Below are 22,740 nucleotides of genomic sequence, written 5' to 3'. Positions count from 1 at the left end.
AGGTCGTAGAGAGCCCTAGGGCTCTGGCACCTTCCAGTGCAGCATCTTCTGCAGGAGCCTGGAAACACCTGGCATGGCCAGGAGGAGGAATCCTGCCAGCCAGGCTTAGGCGCTTGTGGGCACACCTGCTGCTGTGCACACTCCTGAGCCCCTGGCTACGTTTTCTGGCTCCCACATACCCACCTCCTTCTATGCACTCCTACTTCCTGGGCAGGACTGGGCTTGTGTCTCTTGCCTGAGAATGTGCTTGGCTCAAGCTGAGCCCAGTGGCATAAAACTGGCTAGATTCTATGGCAGACCAAGAGACAGCTAGGGATGCTTTGTCCAAAAAAGTGAAGAGCTCGCTCCCTAGATGCTCAGAGAGGGTGGTAGCCCTCCTGAAGTCACAACATAGGAAGGAATTGGAGTAAATTCTGAGCCCCACCAGGGCACCTGACTGATCTGTGGTGTTTTACTTGTCACCATATCTGTGTGTGTGTGTGTGTGTGTGTGTGTGTGTGTGTGTGTGTGAGACTCTGGAAGATGCTGCCTCTCAGACTAACCCCTTTACCTGAGGGACAGTTCAACAGATCACAGGGACACATCGGTGTTGGTTGTTTTTTTGTTTTTTCTTTTTCTTTTTTAGATTTATTTATTTTATGTGCAGTGTTTTGCTTGCCTGTGTGTAAGGGTACCACATGTATGCCTGTTGCCCTCAGACCTCAGAAGAAGGCATCACAGCCCTTGGAACTGGAGTTACCGGTTGGTTTTGAGCTACCTTGTAGGTGCTGGGAACCAAATTCCAGTCTTCCGCAGGAACAGCAAGTGCTCTTAACCCACTAGCCATCTTTCCAGCTCCTGAGTGTTCATTTTTTTCTGAAAACCTTTTTCTACTTCTAGAGAATTTCCACACGTACAGTCTTAATAACTCTGGGAGCGCTGCAGTATCAAGTGTCCCGTTTTTATAAGAGAACTAGCTTGGAGGTGGAGTGGCGTCACCTGAAGATTGCGTAGCTAGTGAGGAGCTAGCGGGAGGACTCTGATTTGGGGAACTTATCTGCCAGTGATCTTTCCTACTCTGACATTTGCTGTGGACTTCACCAGTGGGTTCCATCGCAGGGAGAGGCAGGTCAGATACGCGTTGTACGGACAGTGTAGGTACAGGCGGGGTTGGCTCTCGGGAGCTGAGGGTAAGCGTGTTAGCGTTGTGGCTGGGGTGGCTTCTAAGTGATTGCTTTCTCTGCAGGCTGCATGTTGTGTCTGGGTCAGTCCACCTTCCTGCGCTTTAACCACCCCGCTGAAGCCAAGTGGATGAAGAGTATGATTCCAGCAGGGGGCCGGGCCCCAGGGCCCTCCTACAACCCTGGCTCTGGTAAGTATCCAGCTGGGACACGAGGCTGGGTAAGTGGCACCCCTTGGACATGTGTCCTTGCCCATTCCAACTACTCTTGGAGGGTTAGGGCAGGACAATACCAATGGTCTGGGCTCACTGCCACCTGCCATGGACTGGTGGAGAATGCTAGGCCATAGGGTCACTGGAAAAGATCCAAGGCAGTGCTGCTTGGATCAAGCTGGGAAGTTATGTGCCTAATATATAAGATTCTGTTAGCCTGGAACCCTGCTGCCTTGGAAGATGCCACTCAGTGTCTGGGACTCTGGCCCTCTTGTGCTATCAACCAGAGTGTGTCATTCAAGGGGACCTGGATATTATGATGAATCCTTAGTAGCCTCTGGGTCCCACCTGCTGGTGATCATGCCCGGCGGCACTACTCAACCCTCAGGCCACGCCATGCCAACCTACCGATGACTCAGAGAGCAGCTGCAGCTTGTGTGTGAATTATTGATCCTCAGAGGAGAATTGGTGATTGTTCTAGGAATCAACACAGGCCCCTCAGCCAGCTGCCTAGGGGGGTGGGGTACACATGGGGAAGCCAGCAGTGTGTGTGCCACCCTAAGCTCTGCAGTGGCATTCAGATGGCTGTGGAACTAGAGGGGCCAATGCTGGGGCTGTGGCAGGGGACCATGTGTGTCAGGTTCACTTGGTGGGGTGATGGTTAGTGGCCTACAGAGTCTGGTGACTTCAGGAAAGGCAGGTGGTCACTGGAACACACGGTGACCCCGCTGACTAATTAGGACCCAAAATCAGCCATGCAAGCCCATCATTTTCCCCACTCGCTACTCCTATGTCTTTCAGTCCCCTGGGGGCTCGCTTGGTCCCCACCCCCGCCTGGTCATGTCACTCCTTTAGGTTTGGATCTTGGTTCTGAGGAGTCTAAACTCCTGGTTGGTTGACAAGGTCTAGGGCCAGGCCACAGCCAGCTCTTGCTGGTGTGGTTTAATGGAATAATTGGAGACACTAAGCTGTACCTCGAGGCTCCTCAGCCAGGCTTCCAGGAACAGGCCATTAGCAGATCCTTCTCCTGTGTTGGATTGGATAAGCTGGCATGGCTTTCACTGCTATTCCAGCCCTGGAGCCCCTGACCCCAGCCTCTGAGTGTCGTATTGAGAGGCTCTGGTGTCCTCTCAGACTAGGAAGCCCTGGAACTTCTGACCAGCTCCATAGTAGGTCTGCGTTCTTTCACAGTGAGCCCACTTGCTTTTCCTGAAAGAGAGGTACAGAAAGTTGGGGACACCGGGGCCAGGAGTTCTGGTACTGTTGGGGTGAGTTAGAAACAGCTAGACTTAGAAGTAAGTACCTGGTATTGTTGCTGACTCTGTCCTGAGTCATTCGGTGTTAGAGCCAGGAAGGTCCTCCCTATCATCTTCCTTTGTGGGAGGGGAACTCGGGGCACGGGAGTTTGGCTAAGGTTGCAGAACAGGTCAGTGGCAGAGCAGGCTGGTGCCAGAACTCGGCTCCTCTGGCCCCACTGCCCTAGGATGAGGTTGGGTGGTACTTGCTTGCTTGTGCATGTGTGTGGCTCCCTAAAGCCAAAAACCCAGAGCTTGAGGCATCTTTGCATTTCCCCTCAGCTGAATCAGAAAGCCTGATGAATGGGAACCACACGGCGCAGCCTGCAACCCGAGGACCTTCAGCCTGTGCCAGCCACAGTTCCCTGGTGAGCTCTATTGAGAAGGACCTGCAGGAAATCATGGACTCGTTGGTACTGGAGGAGCCTGGAGCTGCTGGCAAGAAGCCTGCAGCCACATCCCCACTGTCACCGATGGCTAATGGCGGGCGCTACCTGTTGTCCCCTCCAACCAGCCCCGGTGCCATGTCTATGGGCTCCAGCTATGAGAACACCTCTCCAGCTTTCTCTCCGCTCTCCTCACCAGCCAGCAGTGGAAGCTGTGCCAGCCACTCACCCAGCGGGCAGGAGCCAGGACCTTCTGTGCCCCCACTGGTGCCTGCCCGTTCCTCCAGCTACCATTTGGCTCTGCAGCCCCCGCAGTCTCGTCCAAGTGTAACCCGTTCCTCTGAAAGTCCCCGGCTGGGCAGGAAAGGGGGTCATGAGAGACCTCCCAGCCCTGGTCTCCGGGGTCTTCTGACTGACAGTCCTGCAGCCACAGTCTTGGCTGAGGCCCGCAGAACCACTGAGAGCCCCCGACTGGGTGGGCAGTTGCCTGTGGTGGCTATCAGCCTGAGTGAATATCCACCTTCTGGTGCCCGCAGCCAACCCACCAGTATTCCTGGCAGCCCCAAATTCCAGCCTCCAGTTCCTGCTCCCCGAAACAAGATTGGCACACTCCAGGACCGCCCTCCCAGTCCTTTCAGGGAGCCTCCAGGCACAGAGCGAGTGCTACCGACCAGCCCCTCCCGACAACTGGTGGGCCGAACATTTTCAGATGGGTCAGCAACCCGTACGCTCCAGCCTCCTGAGAGTCCTCGCTTGGGCCGGCGAGGCCTGGACAGTATGCGAGAACTGCCCCCCTTGAGTCCATCTCTGTCTCGAAGGGCTCTGTCCCCACTGCCAGCCCGGACTACCCCAGATCCCAAGCTAAGCAGGGAAGTGGCTGAGAGTCCCCGACCCCGGCGCTGGGCAGCCCATGGGACTTCGCCGGAGGACTTTTCCCTGACTCTGGGAGCACGGGGCCGCAGGACTCGGAGTCCCTCGCCTACACTCGGGGAGTCCCTGGCACCTCGCAAAGGGAGCTTCAGTGGCAGGCTGAGTCCAGCCTATAGTCTGGGCTCCCTTACTGGGGCTTCACCTCGTCAGAGCCCCCGTGCTCAGAGGAAGCTTTCTAGTGGGGATTTGCGGGTGCCCGTCTCAAGGGAGAGGAAAAACAGCATCACGGAGATCAGTGACAATGAGGACGATCTCTTGGAGTACCACCGACGGCAGCGCCAAGAGCGCCTCCGGGAGCAGGAGATGGAGAGACTGGTGAGCCGATGCCAGGGAGGCCGCCGCTGCCTAGGGCAGTGCATCTGCCAAGATGGGGGCAGGCCAGCTGGCCGAGCGGGAGAGGCCATGCACAGGGCCTGGGCTTCTTCCGGATAAACCGTCAGGCTAAGTGACCAGTAGCTCACGATCCTGGTACTGTGAAGAGGAACCTTCTTTGAAACCTCTGAGGCTTTTCACAGTTTTACTTACTTTTGTATGTGTGTGTGTGCATGCCTGTGCAGCGGTGTGGCTGTGTGTAGGCCAGAGGTTAGAGGATAGTGTCTTCCTCAGTTACCCTTTATTTTTTTATTCATCTTTGTTGTTTTTTGAGACAGGGTTTCTCTGTGTAGCCTTGGCTGTCTTGGGACTCATTCTGTAGACCAGGCTGGCCTCCAACTCACAGAGATCCACCTTCCTCTGCCTCCCGAGTGCTGGGATTAAAGGCGTGTGCCACCTCCACCTGGCTATATGTGTCCCAGGCTGGCCTCGAACTCCAAATCCTCCTGCCTCTGTCTTCTTCAGCAAATCCTACTGGCCTGCACCACCAGAACTGGCGGCTTCCTGTTTTAAAAGCATTTATTTATTGCCAGTGTGTGTGCTGATGGAGGCCCATGGCATGGTGAGTGTGTGGAGGCCAGAGGACAGTTTTTATAGTCATTCTTTCCTTTCACCTATACGTGGGTCCCAGGATTCAAGCTCAGGTCATCAGGCTTGCGCAGCAAAGCACCTTTATCTGGGGCTCGTGCTTTAGGAAAGCGCTCCCCCCCCCCCCCCACCCGCTTCTCTTTGGCCTCTCTGAGTGGGCGTGAACCACTTACTCTGGCCCAGGTGGGTCCTCTAAGAGTATGGTACTAAGGAAGAGGTGAAAACAGGGTGGGCAGCCCCCGGCCTGCCTCTGTGATTGTATGTGTCTGTGTGCATAAATGTGGTGCTGCCGAGTCTGGGTGTGGTTCTGGGCAGCTGTCCTAGAGATGGCATCTGAGCTGGGAGGGGGCTGGGATTCCCCCAAATAGCATAGGGAGCTCCAGGACTCCAGGACTCCAGGGATATTGGCTGCTGTATATATGCTCAAAGCCCTCATACAAGAACATGGATTCTCCCTTCCTTCTCTTGAGAGCAGAAGCCCAGGGTTTGGGGGGACACAGGTACCCTAGAATTGGTTTGAGGAGGACATTTGCCCGGAGAATGTGGGAAGCAGCTGGTCCTTTTGGAGTGAGGGTGTGGGGCAGCATACTTGGGGGGGGCCAGGACCCCTAGTCTTTCTTTGTTACATCTTCTTATCGCTGTTGTACTGTGGCTCTCCTGGATCTTCGTCCTGAGAGGGACAATGAACCTGGCATAGCAATGCTGGGCCCAGCCTCCCCACCCCCATCCCCACACACAGGTACACACCTCACCACTAGCCCCAACCTGCCCCACCTGCCACTTTTAAGTCAGAGGCTGCCCGCCCGCCCGCACCCTGCCCCTCCTACCTTAGCCAGGCTGCTTATCTGGGTCCTAGGGCGGGGGTGAGGCATAGGCCCAACCTCCTGGGTGCTGAGGCTTGGTTCCTGGGTTTTTTGCCACACAACTTGGCAAGCAGCAGGAAGGAAGCTGGGTAAGTGTTGTGGGATGGGAAGTTGAGGCTCAGATGTAGGTGGTACGAGGGAGTGATTTGATGTTAGAGACCCCAGAAACTCAGCCAGGATCTGGGCTTGAAAGTCAAGGCTGGGGGGGGGGTTATATTTATGTAGATGAGGAGGATAGAGACCAGGAACATGACTACCATTGTTCCTTCACCTCCTAGGCACCCGAGAGGTGACCATTTCTGCGTCAGGATTTAGTGAGAGAATAGATTGACAGACCATAGAGTACTTGCTCACACCTGGCTAGCTTATGTTGCCAGTAAGGAGCAAAGGGTTGGCTGCCCGAGTGACTTGGAGCTGAGGTGGGACAGGGAAGGACGACAGCGTCCTATATATCTGCCTTTTCTCCGTGTGTCTGGACTGTCAGGTCCTGTGGCCTGTGGTCCGCTTTCCGGCCTTGTCTGTCTGCAGATGCCCACCCAGCTGTACGTAGACTGTGTTTATCTGTGTATGTGCAGGTCAGGGCTGGTGTCTTTGTGTGTACCTACCTGTTAATGCTGGTGTACCTCCTAGGGCACATGGAGTGTCTGTGTGTGTGCCTGTGTAGCAGAACTAGTGAATCAGTGTGCCCTTGTGCGGGAGGGAGCCTGTGTATGAACCTGTGTCAGCATGAGGATGGCTCTGTGTCTCTGTGTGGTCTTCAGGCTGCTTACCCCTGTGTGTTCCCGTGTGTGTTTGGATGTGTCCTTGTGTGACTATGAAGAAGCCCCATCCTAGGGTAGAAGGAAAGGGAAAGTAAACAGGACGATGGGAGGCGCCAGCCCCGTGCACAGGTGGCATACTGCCTTGGTCTTTTGCCCACTTTTGAGGGGCCTTCTTTCCCTCCTCCTCCCACAAGACTTTCTAATTAATTAATTGATTAATTTTGGTTTTCTGAGACAGGGTTTCTCTGTGTAGCCCTGGCTGTCCTGGAACTAGATCTATAGACAGAGCTGTCCTCGAACTCATGAAGATCTGCCTGCCTCTGCCTCCTGAGTGCTGGGATCAAAGGTGTGTACCACCACTGCCCGGCTGAATTTTTCATTTCTTTGTTTTTTTTTTTTTTTTAGTTAGTGTCTCACTAGTCTTTGGCTGGCTGGCCTGAATCTCACTATGTAGACCAGGCTGGCCTCAGATTCTGAGATGTGCCAGTCTCTGCCCTCCAGAGTGCTGGGACTAAAGGTGTGCGACACTATACTTGTCCTTCCCACAGATCTTGAGGTTGAGGCTGTCCTCACGATGCTGGGCCCAGAATCCCTGGTGTTCAGCACACCCCGACTCGGGCCACACTGGGTCTCAGACTTCTGCTCCTCATGCTCTGCCCGTCCGTTGTCCCTAGGAACGCCAACGCCTGGAGACCATCCTGAACCTGTGTGCCGAGTACAGCCGGGCCGACGGGGGACCCGAATCTGGGGAACTGCCCAGTATTGGAGAGGCCACCGCAGCACTGGCATTGGCAGGCCGGAGGCCCTCCAGAGGCTTGACAGGAGCCACAGTGGTCTCTGGAAGGAGTGGTGAGGAGTCTGGAGCTGCCTCCCAGCGCCTGTGGGAGAGCATGGAGCGCTCTGATGAAGAAAATCTCAAAGAGGAGTGCAGTAGCACCGAGAGCACCCAGCAGGAGGTTAGGGGGTGGGGCCGGGGCCAGGGGCTGATGTGGTGAATGCTAGGGCCCGGTGAGGAGGGATAGTGAAAAAGGATCAAGGTTTGATTGAGACCAGAGGTGAAGAACTGGGAGCGAGGAGGAAAAGGGAGGTGACCATGACTTTCCCAAGCTATAAATGTGCTTTATGACCTGTTTTTCTTTGGGGCCCCACCCAACTCAGGCACTCCGGTAAATGTTTTCCCTATAGCTGAGCTCCCCGGCTAGGAGGAAAGTGGTCTCCTGTTTTAGACTAGTTACCCTTTTCAAGTTGTTGGAGGACTGTGTGAGTGATCCACCCTCTTAGTCCGTCCGATCCTGGAAGGCTCTAGACTTCCTCCATGGGTGGCTCTCTCCCCTCCAGCATGAAGATGCTCCGAGCGCGAAGCTCCAGGGAGAGGTGCTGGCCGTGGAAGAGGAGAGGGCTCAGGTGCTGGGGCGAGTAGAGCAGCTGAAGGTCCGAGTCAAGGAGCTGGAGCAACAGCTGCAGGAGGCAGCCCGAGAGGTGAGCTGGCTGGGATGTGTGCAGGCCCTGGGGGGGACCCCACCCTGAGTCCCCTGTCTTGATGAGGATCCTGGTGTCCATCTAGGCGGAAATGGAGAGGGCGCTGCTGCAGGGGGAGAGGGAGGCAGAGAGAACATTGCTGCAGAAAGAACAGAGGGCGATGGACCAGCTGCAGGAGAAGTTGGTGGCCTTGGAGACAGGCATCCAGAAGGAGAGGGACAAGGTAACCCATACCTGACTACCAGTGGCCCAGAAGAGTACGAGAAATGCTTTTCCGAGGGCTGTACATCCCTCCACATCCATCCTGCACACCAGATGGTCTCTGTACATCCCTCCACATCCAACCTGCACACCAAATGGTCTCTGTGCATCCCTCCACATCCAACCTGCACACCAAATGGTCTCTGTGCATCCCTCCACATCCAACCTGCACACCAAATGGTCTCTGTGCATCCCTCCACATCCATCCTGCTCACCAAATGGTCTCTGTAACCCTCCAGGGATGAGGGGTTCTTCTCTCTAGAAGGTACAAGCTTGGATGGTACTGCCAGGGGCTGGGCTGGTGTTTGGGGTCTCATTTATCTGGATCTCTGTGCTACCTCTGGTTGCCTGGGTGTCTGCCATTCTGGAGCCTTCGTGGTTCTTCTAGCAAGTGCTAAAAGCCCTTTCTTGGGCAGTGAGCACAGCCTGAAGGACCTGGTGCCGCTGGGGTGGGGGGCATGACTCAGGTTTGGGACCCACCAGGAGGAGAAGCCCTCCCTCAAGCATGCCTCAGGTGCTTAGGATGTGGTCTTTGGGAGATGGCCCACAGGCCTCTGTTTCCTATCATCAGGGTCTGCAGCCTCCCGTCCCAGATAGTCCCAGCTCCTGCCCCTTTCAGATTTCGTGCCCGTCTTCAGGGGCTGCTGTGTCCCACGGGGGTTGTGCCAGCCATGTCCAAGATGCCCAACAGCGTGCCAAAAGCTCTGAAGTGGAGAGGGTTCATCTATTTCTGGATTTGACAGTGTTTTTCTAAGAAGTTTAATTTTCCTTCTGGATTATTTTTTTTTGAGAGTTACCTTCCTCTTTTTCTCAATTTTGAGAATCTTAATTCAGTGCCTCCCCCCTCCTCTTTTTTCAAAACGGAGCTTTGGCTCTGGCCCCCAAAACCACACTCCCAGATTCTGTGCCAAATTAACCCCATGCTTGCCGACCAGGCCTGCACTAACGCCCCTTCTAATCACTGTCCTGGGCTCTCTGCATGCCCCTAACTGCCGGGCCACCCAGGCAGGGCTGGGTCATGCCAGCTTTACTAACTCCATGGGTGCCTTTGTGCCCCTGGCCTCTCCCTTCTAATGTTGCCTCCTTCTTTTCTTGGTGTGGGACCCCATGATCAGAAAGGAACTGGCAGGAAGGCACAGCTAAATTTTGCTTAGTGGATCATTGGCAGGAGAGGTACAAGGAAGGATGTGTGTGTGTGTGTGTGTGTGTGTGTGTGTGTGTGTGTGTGTGTGTTGGGGAAAGGTGTGCATGGTCCAAGAACTGTTCTGCCCAGACAGCGCCTCCTACTGGAAAGGCCTGGGCTGCTGCCTCCAGAATGTTGAAGGGCAGGGGTTGGAGTGTGTTACTGTCTCTCCTGCCTCGCCCTTCGGAGCTGAGTGACATGGAGGTCCAGATGTGGGCACAGCCTTGGAGGGCTTGGACAGGGCCTTTCCGCCCACTGAGTGGCTTACCCATCCTTGCTGAATCTAGACGGTCCCTTCCCTCCTTTCCTCCTGGAGGCCCCCTAGAACACAGGATAATTTAAAGGCAGTAGCGTCTGGACCTCAGGGCCTGGCCTGCTCAAGGCCTTCCCTCTGGGTGGGTGGGTAGGTGAGCTGGGCAGTTGTAGCATGGAACTATGTTCCTTAGAGGTGAGGCATTCCACAAGCAACCTGGCTAGCCTCACTTAACTGAGATTGCTCAGAAGCCTGGACTTGGCTTTCCCTCTGGTCCAGGTGTTGGAGGTGGTGACGGTGATGGTGGTGGTGAGAAGGTTCTCTTGACTTTCCCTCCCAGCTTTCCAGCCCATGGCCCCACTCTGGCTTTGGAATCAGTAATCACAGTTTCTCCTCTGCCTGTCCTTCGGAGGGGTGACTCACCATCTCCTCCCCTAGTCCCCCTTTCCGCCCTCAGAGGTGTCATCTCGCCCCAGACAGAGCCATCCACCTCCTCCCTGTATCCACTCCTGGGGCTCCTATTACCATGGCAACGGGCCGAACTAATTGCAACCCTCATCCCCTACTGAAGTTCAGCCTGCTTTGCTGGCACCCCACCCCCACCCTGGGCAGGGCGGGAGGGAGGCCGCGGGGGTTGGGCTGGGGTCCCCTTGCTGCACCGCGGTAGCTCTGCTATCTTCAGCTCCCTCTTCACCCTCAACTCCTGGATTTAACCCTTCCCACCACTCCCATTTTCCCCAGGGTTAAATTTTGGTCTCGGGACGGTGGCAGAGCTTGAGGCTCAGTTCTTGCCACGATGCATCAGCTTTGACTTTGGTTTGGAGCGGAAACGGAAGGTCCTACCGTCTTAGGACCTACCTAAACTAGTTTCTAAAGGGACCAACATTTCCACCCTGCCCCCCACACCTCGGCCTTTGTTACACCGTCTCCTGCCTGAGTCCCGTCTCACACCTCTGCTCCATGCCTCCTCTCCCACGTGCCCTCCTTCCTCTCCTGCTCTCTTCTGTCTCGGTGCTTGCCCCCCACTCCCGGTGTCCCCCCACGCCCCCCCCCCCGCCCCCCGCGCCGGGCCGGAGTTGAGGAGTGTGTGTTCTCTCTCCCCTGTGCCCCGCCTCCCTCCCCTCCCGCCGACCAGGAGAGGGCGGAGCTGGCCGCGGGACGGAGGCACCTGGAGGCCCGCCAGGCGCTCTACGCCGAGCTCCAGACGCAGCTCGATAACTGCCCCGAGTCAGTGCGGGAACAGTTACAGGAGCAGCTGAGAAGGGTCAGTTCCACCAGCCCCCTCCCCCTGGCCCCCGTGGGCCACCGCCCAGAGCGAAGACAGGAGAGCGGTGGGACGGGACCACCTGGCCCCTGCAGTACCTGCCGGACACTAGGGTCGGTGCAGTGGCTTGGAAGGGGACCGGCAAGGTTGGGTGGGGATCAGCGCTCCAGACCGCGAGGTCCACGAAAAGGGCTCAGCCAGCCGAGCAGAGGGAGTTGGGTGGTGGGGCCGGTTTCTTCCCCAGTTTCCCCGGGTCCAGCCCCTATAACTCACGGCTCTGTGGCCTGGCCCAGAGTGGCTTTGGGAGCACCCCCATCCAACCCCGGGTGTCACTGTCGTTGAAGGAGGCAGACGCTCTGGAGACTGAGACAAAGCTCTTTGAGGACCTGGAGTTCCAGCAGCTGGAGCGGGAGAGTCGCGTGGAGGAGGAGCGGGAGCTGGCCGGTCAGGGGCTGCTGCGGAGCAAGGCTGAGCTGCTGCGCAGCGTGACCAAGAGGAAGGTGTGCCCTGCTCACCCCCCCCCCCCCCCACAGCTCTGGTGACGGATGGAGGCTAGTGACCTGGGGTTGAGTCACACAGCCTGTGACTTTGTGAAAGTTAACGACACAAACGACAACCTTTTGTGTCTCTTTTTCCTGGTGATTGTCAGTAAAAATGAGAACTGTAGGGCTGGTGTGAAATTAATATGTAAAGGCAGTATGAAGGTGGACAGGGCTCAGCAAGAATAGCTGGTAGTACTAAGCCGTGGCTCTCGACAGTTTCTCAAAGGAAAGTGGAATTGGCTCACATGGGGAGCTGGCAGTGGCTTGGCTGGTAAAGGAGAGATGGAGATGGAGGAGGAAACTAGCTGAGGTGCCTTGACTACCCTTGGATGTCATCTTGAATGTCACGCTTGAGCCCAGGGCCTTCTGTATGCTAAGCCCATATTCTGCCATTCAGCTATACGTCCATCCCTGCCCGTGCCTTTCTAGAGCTGTTGGAAGTGCTGGGATGCACAGAGACCCAAGATCTGGATGCTAGCCTATCTACCTGACAATAGGAGTCACCTGCTTTGGTCCAGCTCAGGCATGACTATATGCAAAGTGAGAAGATGGAGCGTTGTCTCTGGTCACCTCTGGTTTGCTAAAGCTGTGGTCCTGGGCCGGTCTCGGCCACACCAAGTGTAGACAGCGACAGATGGATGGGGCAGGTGTTCAGAGGAAGCAGGAGAGGGTTAGGGAGGGTGGCCTAGGTGATGGCCAAGTCTATGATACCCGTGTCAAAGGTCCATGCAGTTTCCTGGCTAGACTTGAGTATGGGAGGTGAGGATTGTGAGGTCTAGGGGTTAGAGTTCAGATGTGAGATGGGGGCTTGTCGGCCAGCCCGGGTTTGGTGGTAAGAGCAGGACGACTGGATGTCATAGGCCCAGGTCCCTTGTTCCCTTCCCAGAGCTGTTCTGCCTTAAAAATGCATCTATTGGGCGGACTGGAGAGATGGCTCAGTATTAAAGAACACTCGGTATTGAAGAGTATTCCAGAGGACCCATTCGATTCCCATCACCCGCATAGTGGTTTACCATCATCTCTAGCCACAGTTCCAGGGGATCCAACACCTTTTCTGACCTTCTCCAGTTCCTGTACCTACATGGTACACAGACATACACTCGGGCACACATATACACATAAAAAAATGCATTCTTAAAGTGCACCTATTGTCCTCATATAAGATATAGGAAAGGAAGAAAACTAACGTTTCCCAAGCTCATGTGGCAGACACCCTTCTAGGACCTTCCCTTGGGTTTTCTCATGCTGTTCTTAGGGTGTCTCATAAGGTGGGCACGCCGCCTCATTTTATAGATGAGTAACCGGTTTGCACGGTGCCTTCAGTGTATAAACTTCCGAGTCAGAGTGGGAACCCAAAACAGCTGGGCTTCAGGGCCCAAGGCATTTCTGCTGTGCTGCATGTGGTCTGGGTTGGCTCTTCCGCTGTCCTCCCTCTTCATCTGGAGAGAATGCAGGCCGGCAGGGGGCTTAGGTCAGCTGGTCCACTTACTGGAGGTCTTGGAGGGACTCAGCTTCAGGGACTGTGTCTTTCCTCTTTGTGGCCAGCCTAGGACCTGAGGGTGTGTGTGTGTGTGTTATGACATTCTTTCCTATACTCCCTTTGAGCTTTCCCTTGTATCTCCAGAGTCCCCTCAGGATCTGTCTTCCCTGGAGAGCTATTGTATCAGTCCACTGTGGTTGAGAGTGGTTGAGAAAGCTGGCCCTGGAATCCTACCGATCTGGTTCTAGTCCTGAGTCTACCACTAACTACCTAAGAGATTCTAACTTCTAAACATGTCCGTGTTCTCATCTCTAAAACGGGCATAGAGGCACCTGCTTCATAAGGTTAGATGAAGTAACAGATAAAAAGACACCCAGCAGCACCCCAGCCCTCCTCCGTTCCGAATAAGTGGCGGCTGGTGCTGTGAGGGTTCCTGTCTAATGTTTCCGGTTTTGGCGTGGGCTGACTCCAAGTGTGGGATAGCTCCCTTCTTCGCGCCTCCCCCTCCCGTGTGCTGCTCCAAAGAGTGGTGGTTTGGGACTCCCCAAGATTAATCCAACATATTTTGCCTAGCTCTCATCTTCTCCTCTCAAAATATTTTCGTTTTCTTCTAGTACATGGTTGTTGAACCAGGCACTGGGGTAAGCCCTGGGGGGTTGTGGAGACAGACATGACACTGGTCCTGCCTCTGATCTTACAGAGAGGGTGGAGGTGGTGGTGGAGACACAGTCATGGATCACAGTGAGACAAGGTGGATGGATCTAGACTAATGTGAATGCACAGGCGGGAACAGGGAAATGGAATGGCAGTCAAGGAAGGCTCTGGAGAGGAGGCAGCGTTCAGCCTGGCCTTGGAGGAGGAGCCTCAGGATAGTGGGCAAGACTGGAATGGCCCTCCTGGGCCGAGAGGGTGACAGATGAGGACTAAGAGTCTACAGTGGTACAGCTTACAGTACAGGTTGGTGGAGCCACGTGTGTGGAGGGACAAGCAGGCGGGGGCACCAGTCCTGAGAGCCCTTAAATGCAGGGTAAGGAGTTTGTGTTCTGCTCTGTGGGTGGTAAAGAGCTACTGAAAGGTTTTGAGGAGATGGATGATCTGGCCTTGCTGGGGTTTTTGTTGTTGTTTGTTTGTTTATTTTATCTGAATGTTCTGCCTTCCTGTGTGTATGGATACCATGCATGTGTTGGCTCCCCTGGGACTGGAGTTACAGGCAGTTGTGAGCTGCTGTATGGATGCTGGGAACTGAACCCAGGTCCTCTGGAAGGGCAGCCAGTGCTCTTAACCCCTGAGCCGTCTCTCCAGCCCCCACTTGTTGAGTTTTTTAAAAGTTACTGAAGAGCCAGTGTTGTGGTTCACACTTGAGTTCTAAGGATATGTCTCAGTTTCTCTGGTGGCTGAGGCAAGAAGACTGACTGCCTGAGTCCAGGAGTTCAAGTCCAGCCCAAGGAGACCTAATCTCAAATCCAAATGAAAAGGTGGGGCATGATGGTTCAGTTCTCAGAGGGCTGAGGCAAGAGGATTGCTGTGAGTTCAAGACTTGCCTAGGCTCCAAAGTCAGTTTAAGGCCAGTCTGGACTTAGAGTGTGTTAAAGCAAGCCTGGATTATCTAGTGAATTTAAAGCCAGTTTGGATTATATAGCAAGACCAAAAAAACCGAAGTCGAGCAAACAAAATTACTTAAGTAAGACAGTATTTAAAAAAGTGTTCTTTTTAGGGTGGTGAGGAAATTCAGATAAGCAAACAAGATTCAAAGGATGTTTTAGGAAGATGTTGTGGAGAAATGTAGAGTGGATCTAAAGACTGTGAGATAGAACAAAGCCCAGCGGGAAGTGGAGAGCCTGGATTCCAGGGGTGGTGTGTGTGTTGGGGCGGGGGTGGGGTGGGCATGGGCAGAGGTCTAACTGTTCAGTGTCATCAGGCTTTGGGAACCGTTGGCTATGGGATGAGGGGATAGACAAGAGGACTGGTTTCTGCCTAATGTGCCTGAGGACAAAAAGGGTCACTGGGTGGGGGAGGGAGGGAAGGAAGGAGGAACAGGAGAAAGAGCTGACCTCTTTAGCCAGAATTCTTCCGGGGTGAGTGGAGGTCACGCAGGAGAGTGTGATGGTTGCCTTCACAGAGTCCTGGGTCTCTGGACAGGAGAATCAGCCAGGCTTTGGGCTGAGTTATGTCCCTCCAGGGCCTGATTGCATCCCATTTCCTCAGGAGCGCCTGGCTGTACTGGACAGTCAGGCTGGGCAGATCCGGGCCCAAGCAGTACAGGAGTCAGAGCGTCTGGCCCGGGACAAGAATGCCGCCCTGCAGCTTCTGCAAAAGGTAGCTGGCCTTGGGTCCCAAGAGAGACACGGGGTGGTCGAGGGAGAGAAAGCTGGGGTGGGATTGCCAGCACAGGAGTGGGGGGTGGGTCCTCTTGCTCGCATGGCTCTGACCCTGCCATCCTGGCCTCCAGGAGAAGGAGAAACTGACGGTGCTCGAGAGGAGATACCATTCGCTCACGGGCGGCAGGCCTTTTCCAAAGACCACCTCGACCCTCAAAGAGGTAACCTGGCTGGGTTAGCCCCAGCTTTAGGCTCGGGGGATCTGAGAGAAGACTCCAGAGCAAGGTGTGCCACCTTCCTCCTGGGTGGTTGAGGGCTGACCTTTGGCTCTCCACAGCCACAGGCCTCTAGTTGCCTTGGGCACCTCACACTTTCGGGTGGCTGAGTATTTTCGAGAGGCCCAGGGGCCCTAGAAGGGGTGGTGGTGGAGAGCTGAGAATTTAGAAAGGTTCAGGACTGGGTGGACCTCCCTTGAAAAGGAATACAGGGACCTAGGGGTCCTTACCCTGGGCCTCGTGGGCTTCTGTCTGAATTTAGGCTTTCAGCCTGGAAGTGGGCCTTGAGTTGAATGGTTCTTTCCTAAATCTTCACATCTGGTGTGGGAAGTCCAGTCAGGACATGACTGGTTTCCTGATAATTCTTCCCTCTTCTTCTATGTCTTGTTGTCCAAACAGCTTAGGTCTGGGGCAGGGAGGCTGAGCTGAGCGTTCGGGTGAGGCTTCTCTCACCATGTATCCTCTTGTAGGCTCAGCTACTCATCTCCAAGTCCTCAGAGATGGGGCTGGAGAACAAGGCTCTGGGCCCGTCCCCAAGGTCTTCTCAGGCTGGGGCCTCCTCTGTTCCCTTAACCCTTCCTGCTTCCACTCAGCTCTGTCCCAAAGCACACGAGGTAATCTCGCAGCCGACTGCCTGCTCTGCTTTGCCCTCTGCCTGTCTGCCTGCGCCCCAAACGCCTGCCTCCAGCTCTTCCCAGGGAGGGCTGAAGGGCATGTGGCATATCCTTTGGCTGGCAGTCTGAGAGTCTGTGAGAGTGTGCCATCGTGCCATTCACGGAATGTCTAGCCATTCGAGAGACGATAGCGTTAATTTGCATTTTAATTCGCATGCAGTCTGCATGTCGTTCTCTGTTGCTCACAACACACTGAGTTCTCTGGCTCATCTTCCTTTTCTTTGACCCCAGAAGATAGTCTGGCTCTGGGGATAGATGGGACACCCTGGATAGGCAGCCTAAGGATCCTGTGCTTTGGTGAAGCTTCCTATGGGTGACCAGCACCCAGATAATCTCAGGGCTTGAGGACAGGTGATGGAGTATCATAGTCCCTGTCCACCAGCCTCCAGTGAAGTGGACTGACATCTTCCCAAGTGCTTACCCAGCCCGTTTTCCTGCTGGGGCAGAAGTTGCTCTCTGCTAATGCCAGAACTGTTTCTCAGAGCTTGTCTTGCTCAGGCCCTAGTGATATCTCCACTCCCCTGTTCTGATGATCGACCCTTGGAGACCTGTCCTCTTCCTGGGCAGTGCCATGATTAGTGCTGCATGTGTGTGCCCAACTGGGGATGCCCAGTGTGATAGAGGCGGATGGGGCTGTAGGAGCTAGGCCCTGCATTTCATTGGGCTTTTGGAAGGCCTTCTCTGGGCATCCTCATTTGCTCTTAGCCCAGGGCCAATCCATAGATGGATATATTGGTTTTCCTTGGGGCAGCAACTAAATTGCTATGCTCGTCTTCAAAGTAGAGGTCGAGCGGAGCCTTTCACAGTATGTTCTGCCTGCCCTTTCATGCCCACTTTCCCCACAGTCAGATACCGAGTACCCTATCCCCCTGTGGATTCTGCATCGACGTGAAGTGATGACTCTAGCCTGGCATGGCGTGTGGGGTGATGCATACTTGGTTGAACCTGTTAACATCGTCTTTCTCCCCCACCCTGAGCACCCTAGGAATATGTGAGCCTGGCTGAGGTTCTCCAGCTGTGCTTTCGCTTGGACCCCTATGCTTCTGCTACCTGCCCCAGCAGGCTCCCCCCGTCCCTGCCTGGCAGCGAGGTACCAGCCACAGAGTGTGCCCACCTGTGCCCGAGGGCCTCCGTTACCTTTCAGCCTGGGTGGGGGTCAAGGGCAGACAGGGTCTTCAGCCTGGCATCGAGGGTAGAGCGTGGTTCACTTTCTTCCGTGGGGACCTTGGGAGCTCTCCTCAGCACCTTAGTGGCCTGGGAGGGACAAACCCAGCCTCCTGGTCTCCAAGGAGAGACTTTGCTGAGAGGATGCTGGCGCTCTCCCAGGGTCGGTCTCCATCTATACTTCCACCTTTCCCCTCCCCAGTGGTCAGGGCCTCGTCTTGGGTTCTTCTCCAATTAACCTTTTGTATTCCCTCCTGTGGCTGGCCGCCTCTCAAGTACGTGACGCTTGAGCAGCTAAAAGCGATGTGGGGCACCTCACCCATGCCCCCAACCCCTTCGCCAGGCCTGTCTTCCTGGGCTTCTGCCTCCCAGGACCTGGTTCCCATCACCTGTCTTCCTCCCATGCTGCCCTTCTCTTCCTTCGCTTCCGTCACGCCTTCATCTCAGGTTGGTGGTCTGTGTGTCCTTGCCGCCCCCATTCCACGGCTGGTGTGACTGTGTGTGTGTTACCCCTGCTCACTGGCCTCTGTGTTTGACGCCGGCAGCGGATGGCCGAGGGCTGTGCCGGATGCTTGCAGGTGCCCGGCTGCTGGCATCGCTCCGGTCTGTGCTCTGGAACTTGGGCCCCGACTGTTTCTCTTTGCTCTTAGCACAATTAGCGCGACTGTCATCTCACTGTTTTTCTCTTCCTTCTCCTTTTGCTCTCCTCCCGTCCTTCCTCCCTCCCTCACACCTTCCTTCCCATTCCCCTGGCATGGCATCCTCCCTCTACCTTTCCTCCTCCCTTCTCTTCTTCCTCTTCTTCCCGTCGCTCCCCTCCTGTCTTGGTCCTTCCTCTCCGTCCTCGCCTTCCCCCTGCCCCTCCAGATGGAGAAGCTGCTGCTCCCCGCAGTAGACTTAGAGCAGTGGTACCAGGAGCTGATGGCCGGGCTGGGGACGGGCCTCGCTGCCGCTGCCGCCGCCGCAGCCTCCCCTCGCTCCTCTCCCCCGCCTCTGCCTGCCAAAGCTTCCCGCCAGCTGCAGGTAACCTTCACCGCCTGTCTTCCCCAGGTCCTGTTCCTGGCCGCTCTGAGCACCTGCTGCCAGTCCTTCAGGCACAATGCGTACCTTGGGTCATGGGGTCACCCAGCAGGGCAAGGAGGGGCCCGTAAGCCCAGAGAGGGCAGCAAGGGTCTTTTTTCCTGGGCAGCCATCCTGGTACTTTGGGGAGCTGGGGACCGGGGCCGTCCAGCACCTGAGTCCAAGGGTATCGGGATCGACTGACCATCGGAAGGGAGTTTTCTCCAGAGTTGCTCACTGGGAACGGGGGGCTTGACATGCCCTTGGGCCTGCTGCAAGTAGGGCTAGTGTGACCCACGGGAGCGGCTGGTGTTTTGTTCTCCTGGTCTCCTCGGGTGACGTGTGGAGGCAGAAAAGAGCAATAGAGGTTCTCGGAAGTGACAGCCGTAGAAAGTTACCTGTGTGACCACTGTCCTGTCCGAGTCTTCCAGCCCTGTGCTGACTGTGGGAGGCAAGGGTGCTGTGTAGGCTTCCACCCAATCTTGCTCCACTGATGTGCCGTCGCGCCGTAATTCCACCTTCAAAACTCATTCTTCAGTGAAGGAGCTGTACCTCCGAGACTGTGACCTCAGCTTACATCCTGTGGTCCCTTCGGGAGGCTCTGATTCATGTAACACATGTGGTACCTCTATCGGATGCCCAGCTGGCTGGAGACTTTGACAACTTTTGATGCATTGAATCCCCACCACAGGCCTTTGAGGTAGATGGTGTTAGCGCTCATTGTATAGATCAAAGGCTGAGGCATAGGGAGAGGGAAATAAAGCGATCTCACCCAAGCCACTCAGCTAGGCAGCAGTATGGAGGAGACCTGGCGCTCCTGACGCCAAAGACCAGATTCGCCACGTGTCAGCACGGTCAGGGAGTTTGGCTGTTACTTAGTCCAGCTCTGCCCTTTCCTTTGCAGATGAGAAAGCCCAGGTGTAGGGCAGGGAGGTGTGTGGCTCAAGGCCACACAGCCTGTTCATGGCCTCCGCTTAGTCTCCTGCCCAGCTCTGTCCAGCAGACACTAAGTTCTGCATGGGTCAGTTTGTAGGTCCTTCCTCGGATCCAGGACTGGGCTGGAGATTAGCTCAGAGAGGAAAGGCCTGGGAAGGAGCCTGGGCAGTTGCCAGTTAGTGTCTGCCCACTGGCCTGGCTTAGGAGGCTCAGCCTTGTTGACTACTGGAGCCAGAAGGTCGCAGAGCCCCTGTGCTGGGGTCGGACCTTGGATCACAGCTGATCCAGGTGCTGTGAAGTGGCAGCCAGTGGGAAGCTGGGTGATCACTGGGCAGTTTCTTTCCCTTCCAGGTTTACCGCTCCAAGATGGATGGCGAGGCCACCAGCCCTCTGCCCCGGACCCGTAGTGGCCCTCTCCCCTCCTCCTCAGGCTCCTCGTCATCCTCTTCACAGCTCAGCGTGGCTACCCTGGGCCGTAGTCCATCACCAAAGGTCTGAGGACATGTGTGGTGTTGGGGATGGAGACAGCCATGTTGGGCAGAGGCTAAGGCTGTTCATGCAGATCTTAGGGTGGGGGGTGGCGTCTGCTGAGCCCCAATACTAGCGCTCCTACATTCTCCCCCACCCCCGCAGAGTGCCCTGCTCGCCCAGAATGGCACCAGCAGCCTTCCTCGCAACCTGGCAGCCACGCTGCAGGACATTGAGACCAAGCGCCAGCTGGCCCTGCAGCAGAAGGGTAAGTGGCTGTAATGCCAGCCTGCCCCTGCCTCCATTCCCTGGCCAGATCCTCTGTCACCTCACGCATGCTCAGCCTTCTCACAGGGTGTTTCCTATCACTGGGATCCGGGCAAGAGCAGAAAAGATTGAGGTCTCATGAAGAAGATCTTCCTGGGAGTTTTCAGAAGACCCAAGGACAGGGGACAAAGGGTCTGAGGGCTTGTGACATCTTAGAGGGCCCATCCGACGAGGGGACGTTTTTTGTTGACCGAGTAGGGTAGACATTGGAAGCAAGAGGGGGTGGGTGTGATGATGACCTCCAGAAATGGTTTCCTGCGACACTGGCTCTTCAGACAGGAGTCCTGTGGCTGTGTGTGTTTCAGTTGTTTTGAAAGCCCATGTCTGTGCCTCTCTCTCCTCTGTGTCTCTCCCCTGCACCCTCTGCCCTGGGCCCCCCACACCAGTCGAGTTACTTCCTGCCGAGCCCCTCCCACCCGACGACCCAGCAGGTAGAGCATTGGTTACCGAGGACATCGCTTTGGCCAGGCAGCCCCTGTCCTGATGTTAGCATGATGTGTCCTGCCCAGGCTCTGCTGCCTGCTGGCCTCCACCCCCCCCTCCCCGCCCCAAGACCTCGCTGGGCTAGGGTGCCTGGCTGGCTTCCTTTCCGGCTCACCTCCCTGTTGCCCTTGGCTGTGCTCTCCAGTCTCCTTCCCTCCTGCACTGACTGCACTTGCTTCTGCATTGCTGGGGGCCTGCACTGTCCAGGGGTTCCCACCAGCTCCCCTCCTCCTTCCCCAGTAGACGTGGTGGGTGCATGTGCCCTGCTCATCTCTACAGGCCTCCGTTGAGAGCTGGAACAGCTGGCTGGCATGCTGCCTGGGCACCACCAGGGCAGTTGTGGTGCCCTGTGTGTGTGCTCAGGATGCAGAAAGACGCCTGAAGTCAGACTGCAGGGGCCACCGGCCCGGAGCTGTGGGCACAAGGCAGCCGTGGGGCAGGGGCTGCTCTGTGTTAGCCTCTTCCTGCTTGCCTCCTCTCTGTCTGTGATGCTCCAGCGTTCCCTCCCCCAGGGAGTGAGGATCCCACGATGCATCCCACTGTCCTTCCCGCAGGGCACCAGGTGATCGAGGAGCAGCGGCGGCGGCTGGCTGAGCTGAAGCAGAGAGCGGCCGCCGAGGCCCAGTGCCAGTGGGATGCCTTGCATGGTGCCGCGCCCTTCCCAGCGGGCCCCTCCGGCTTCCCTGCGCTCATGCACCGTTCCATCCTGCACCACCTGCCAGCTGGCAGGGAGCGAGGCGAAGAGGGCGAACACGCTTATGACACCCTGAGCCTGGAGAGCTCAGACAGCATGGAGACCAGCATCTCTACAGGAGGCAATTCAGTCTGCTCCCCTGACAACATGTCCAGGTGCCTCCCGCCTCCAGCCCGCTGCTTGCGCCAGAAGCCCTGGGACTCGCATGATGAGCTCTCTCTTCCCCTTCCCTCCCCAGTGCCAGCGGTCTGGACATGGGCAAGATTGAGGAGATGGAGAAGATGCTGAAGGAGGCCCATGCAGAGAAGAGCCGGCTCATGGAATCTAGGGTGAGGCTGACTGGAGCCAGGAGGCAGCAGGTGGTGACCTCCGCCTGCCAATGCCTGCCCTGTACCCCAAGCCCTTCCACACACATTAACTAGACAGTGAAAGTTTGCATTTCTCAAGTGTGGGGCGCGAGGCTTGGGCAGGCAACGGTGTCGCACCCCTGTGGAACACAAGCGATTGTCACTGTGTCCAGCCATGGGTTTCCTATAGGGGAGCTTCAGTCTCGTGCCCCATCCTGTGACCTTGTGGGAACCCAAGTAGGGGGACATTCTCCTTGGGGATAGTTAGGAAAAGCAGAAAGTGGGGTTGAGCTAGAGGGCCAAAAAAAAAAAAAAAAAAAAAAAAAGGCAGTAAGCCAGGGCAGAGGTGTTGGCTGGGAAATCTGTCTCAAAAAGCAAACAAACCAAATTAACCAAGCAAGCTACAACAAAAACCCCTCAATCTCTTAATTGAGAACCAGTAAATGGAACCGAGGAATCATGGGAGCTTGAAAAAAAAAAAAAAAGAGGAGGAACTGACCCTGTAGATGGAGGACCACCTAAAAAGGATGTCTTCGTGTTATTTACACCAAATTAAGGCAAATGTACAAACCTCTCTTGGAGGAAGGTTGGAGATGATGCTAAGTTTTGAGCTGTAACAAAAAAAATAGTGCAGGGGTCTCTACTGATGAAGACATGTGAAATTCACTTGTGACCTTCATTCCCATAATTTTTTGCCCATGAAATTTGAAATTCAATAGTGAATGTTACATGTAGAATTTTAAAGAGCCTTATTAAGCCAGTGATTGGGAAAGGACTGTATGTACCAGCTGTCAAAAACAGTGGTTAGCTAAAACACGTTCTAGGAACCCAGATAAAGATGTAAGAGCCTGGGGCTGGAGAGACGCTCGGCCGTTAAGAGGGCTTGCTGCTCTTGCAGAGGACCAGTTTGCTTCCTGACATTGACATCACAATTGCCTATGACTCCAGGTCCTAGGGATCTGACCC

At 55.6% G+C, this 22,740-nt stretch overlaps 1 protein-coding gene across 38 annotated transcripts in view; it reads left to right on the top strand.

Annotated features, from left to right (window-relative positions):
• Positions 1–22,740, top strand: part of Phldb1 (pleckstrin homology like domain family B member 1) — a 47,973-nt gene that overhangs the window by 15,865 nt on the left and 9,368 nt on the right. For 6 of the 38 annotated variants that reach the window (XM_052758228.1, XM_052758222.1, XM_052758210.1 and 3 more), the window contains 18 exons: positions 1,226–1,351; positions 2,950–4,298; positions 7,242–7,523; positions 7,906–8,046; positions 8,132–8,269; positions 10,879–11,007; positions 11,352–11,507; positions 15,235–15,345; positions 15,479–15,568; positions 16,093–16,236; positions 17,282–17,386; positions 17,737–17,907; positions 18,328–18,483; positions 19,807–19,947; positions 20,089–20,191; positions 20,637–20,681; positions 21,288–21,582; positions 21,666–21,756. In XM_052758228.1, the coding sequence (XP_052614188.1) occupies positions 1,226–1,351; positions 2,950–4,298; positions 7,242–7,523; positions 7,906–8,046; positions 8,132–8,269; positions 10,879–11,007; positions 11,352–11,507; positions 15,235–15,345; positions 15,479–15,568; positions 16,093–16,236; positions 17,282–17,386; positions 17,737–17,907; positions 18,328–18,483; positions 19,807–19,947; positions 20,089–20,191; positions 20,637–20,681; positions 21,288–21,582; positions 21,666–21,756 (3,773 nt within the window). The remainder of the gene's footprint in view (positions 1–1,225; positions 1,352–2,949; positions 4,299–7,241; positions 7,524–7,905; positions 8,047–8,131; positions 8,270–10,878; positions 11,008–11,351; positions 11,508–15,234; positions 15,346–15,478; positions 15,569–16,092; positions 16,237–17,281; positions 17,387–17,736; positions 17,908–18,327; positions 18,484–19,806; positions 19,948–20,088; positions 20,192–20,636; positions 20,682–21,287; positions 21,583–21,665; positions 21,757–22,740) is intronic. The other 32 variants (XM_052758241.1, XM_052758236.1, XM_052758265.1 and 29 more) reach the window with 20 other exon arrangements.

Source organism: Peromyscus californicus, unplaced genomic scaffold, assembly GCF_007827085.1.
Source record: "Peromyscus californicus insignis strain IS unplaced genomic scaffold, ASM782708v3 Scaffold_11__1_contigs__length_118956290, whole genome shotgun sequence".
In the NCBI taxonomy this organism is placed as follows: domain Eukaryota; kingdom Metazoa; phylum Chordata; class Mammalia; order Rodentia; family Cricetidae; genus Peromyscus; species Peromyscus californicus.
Note: the sequence above shows the minus strand (reverse complement) of the source record. Positions and strands in the feature narration are given on the sequence as shown.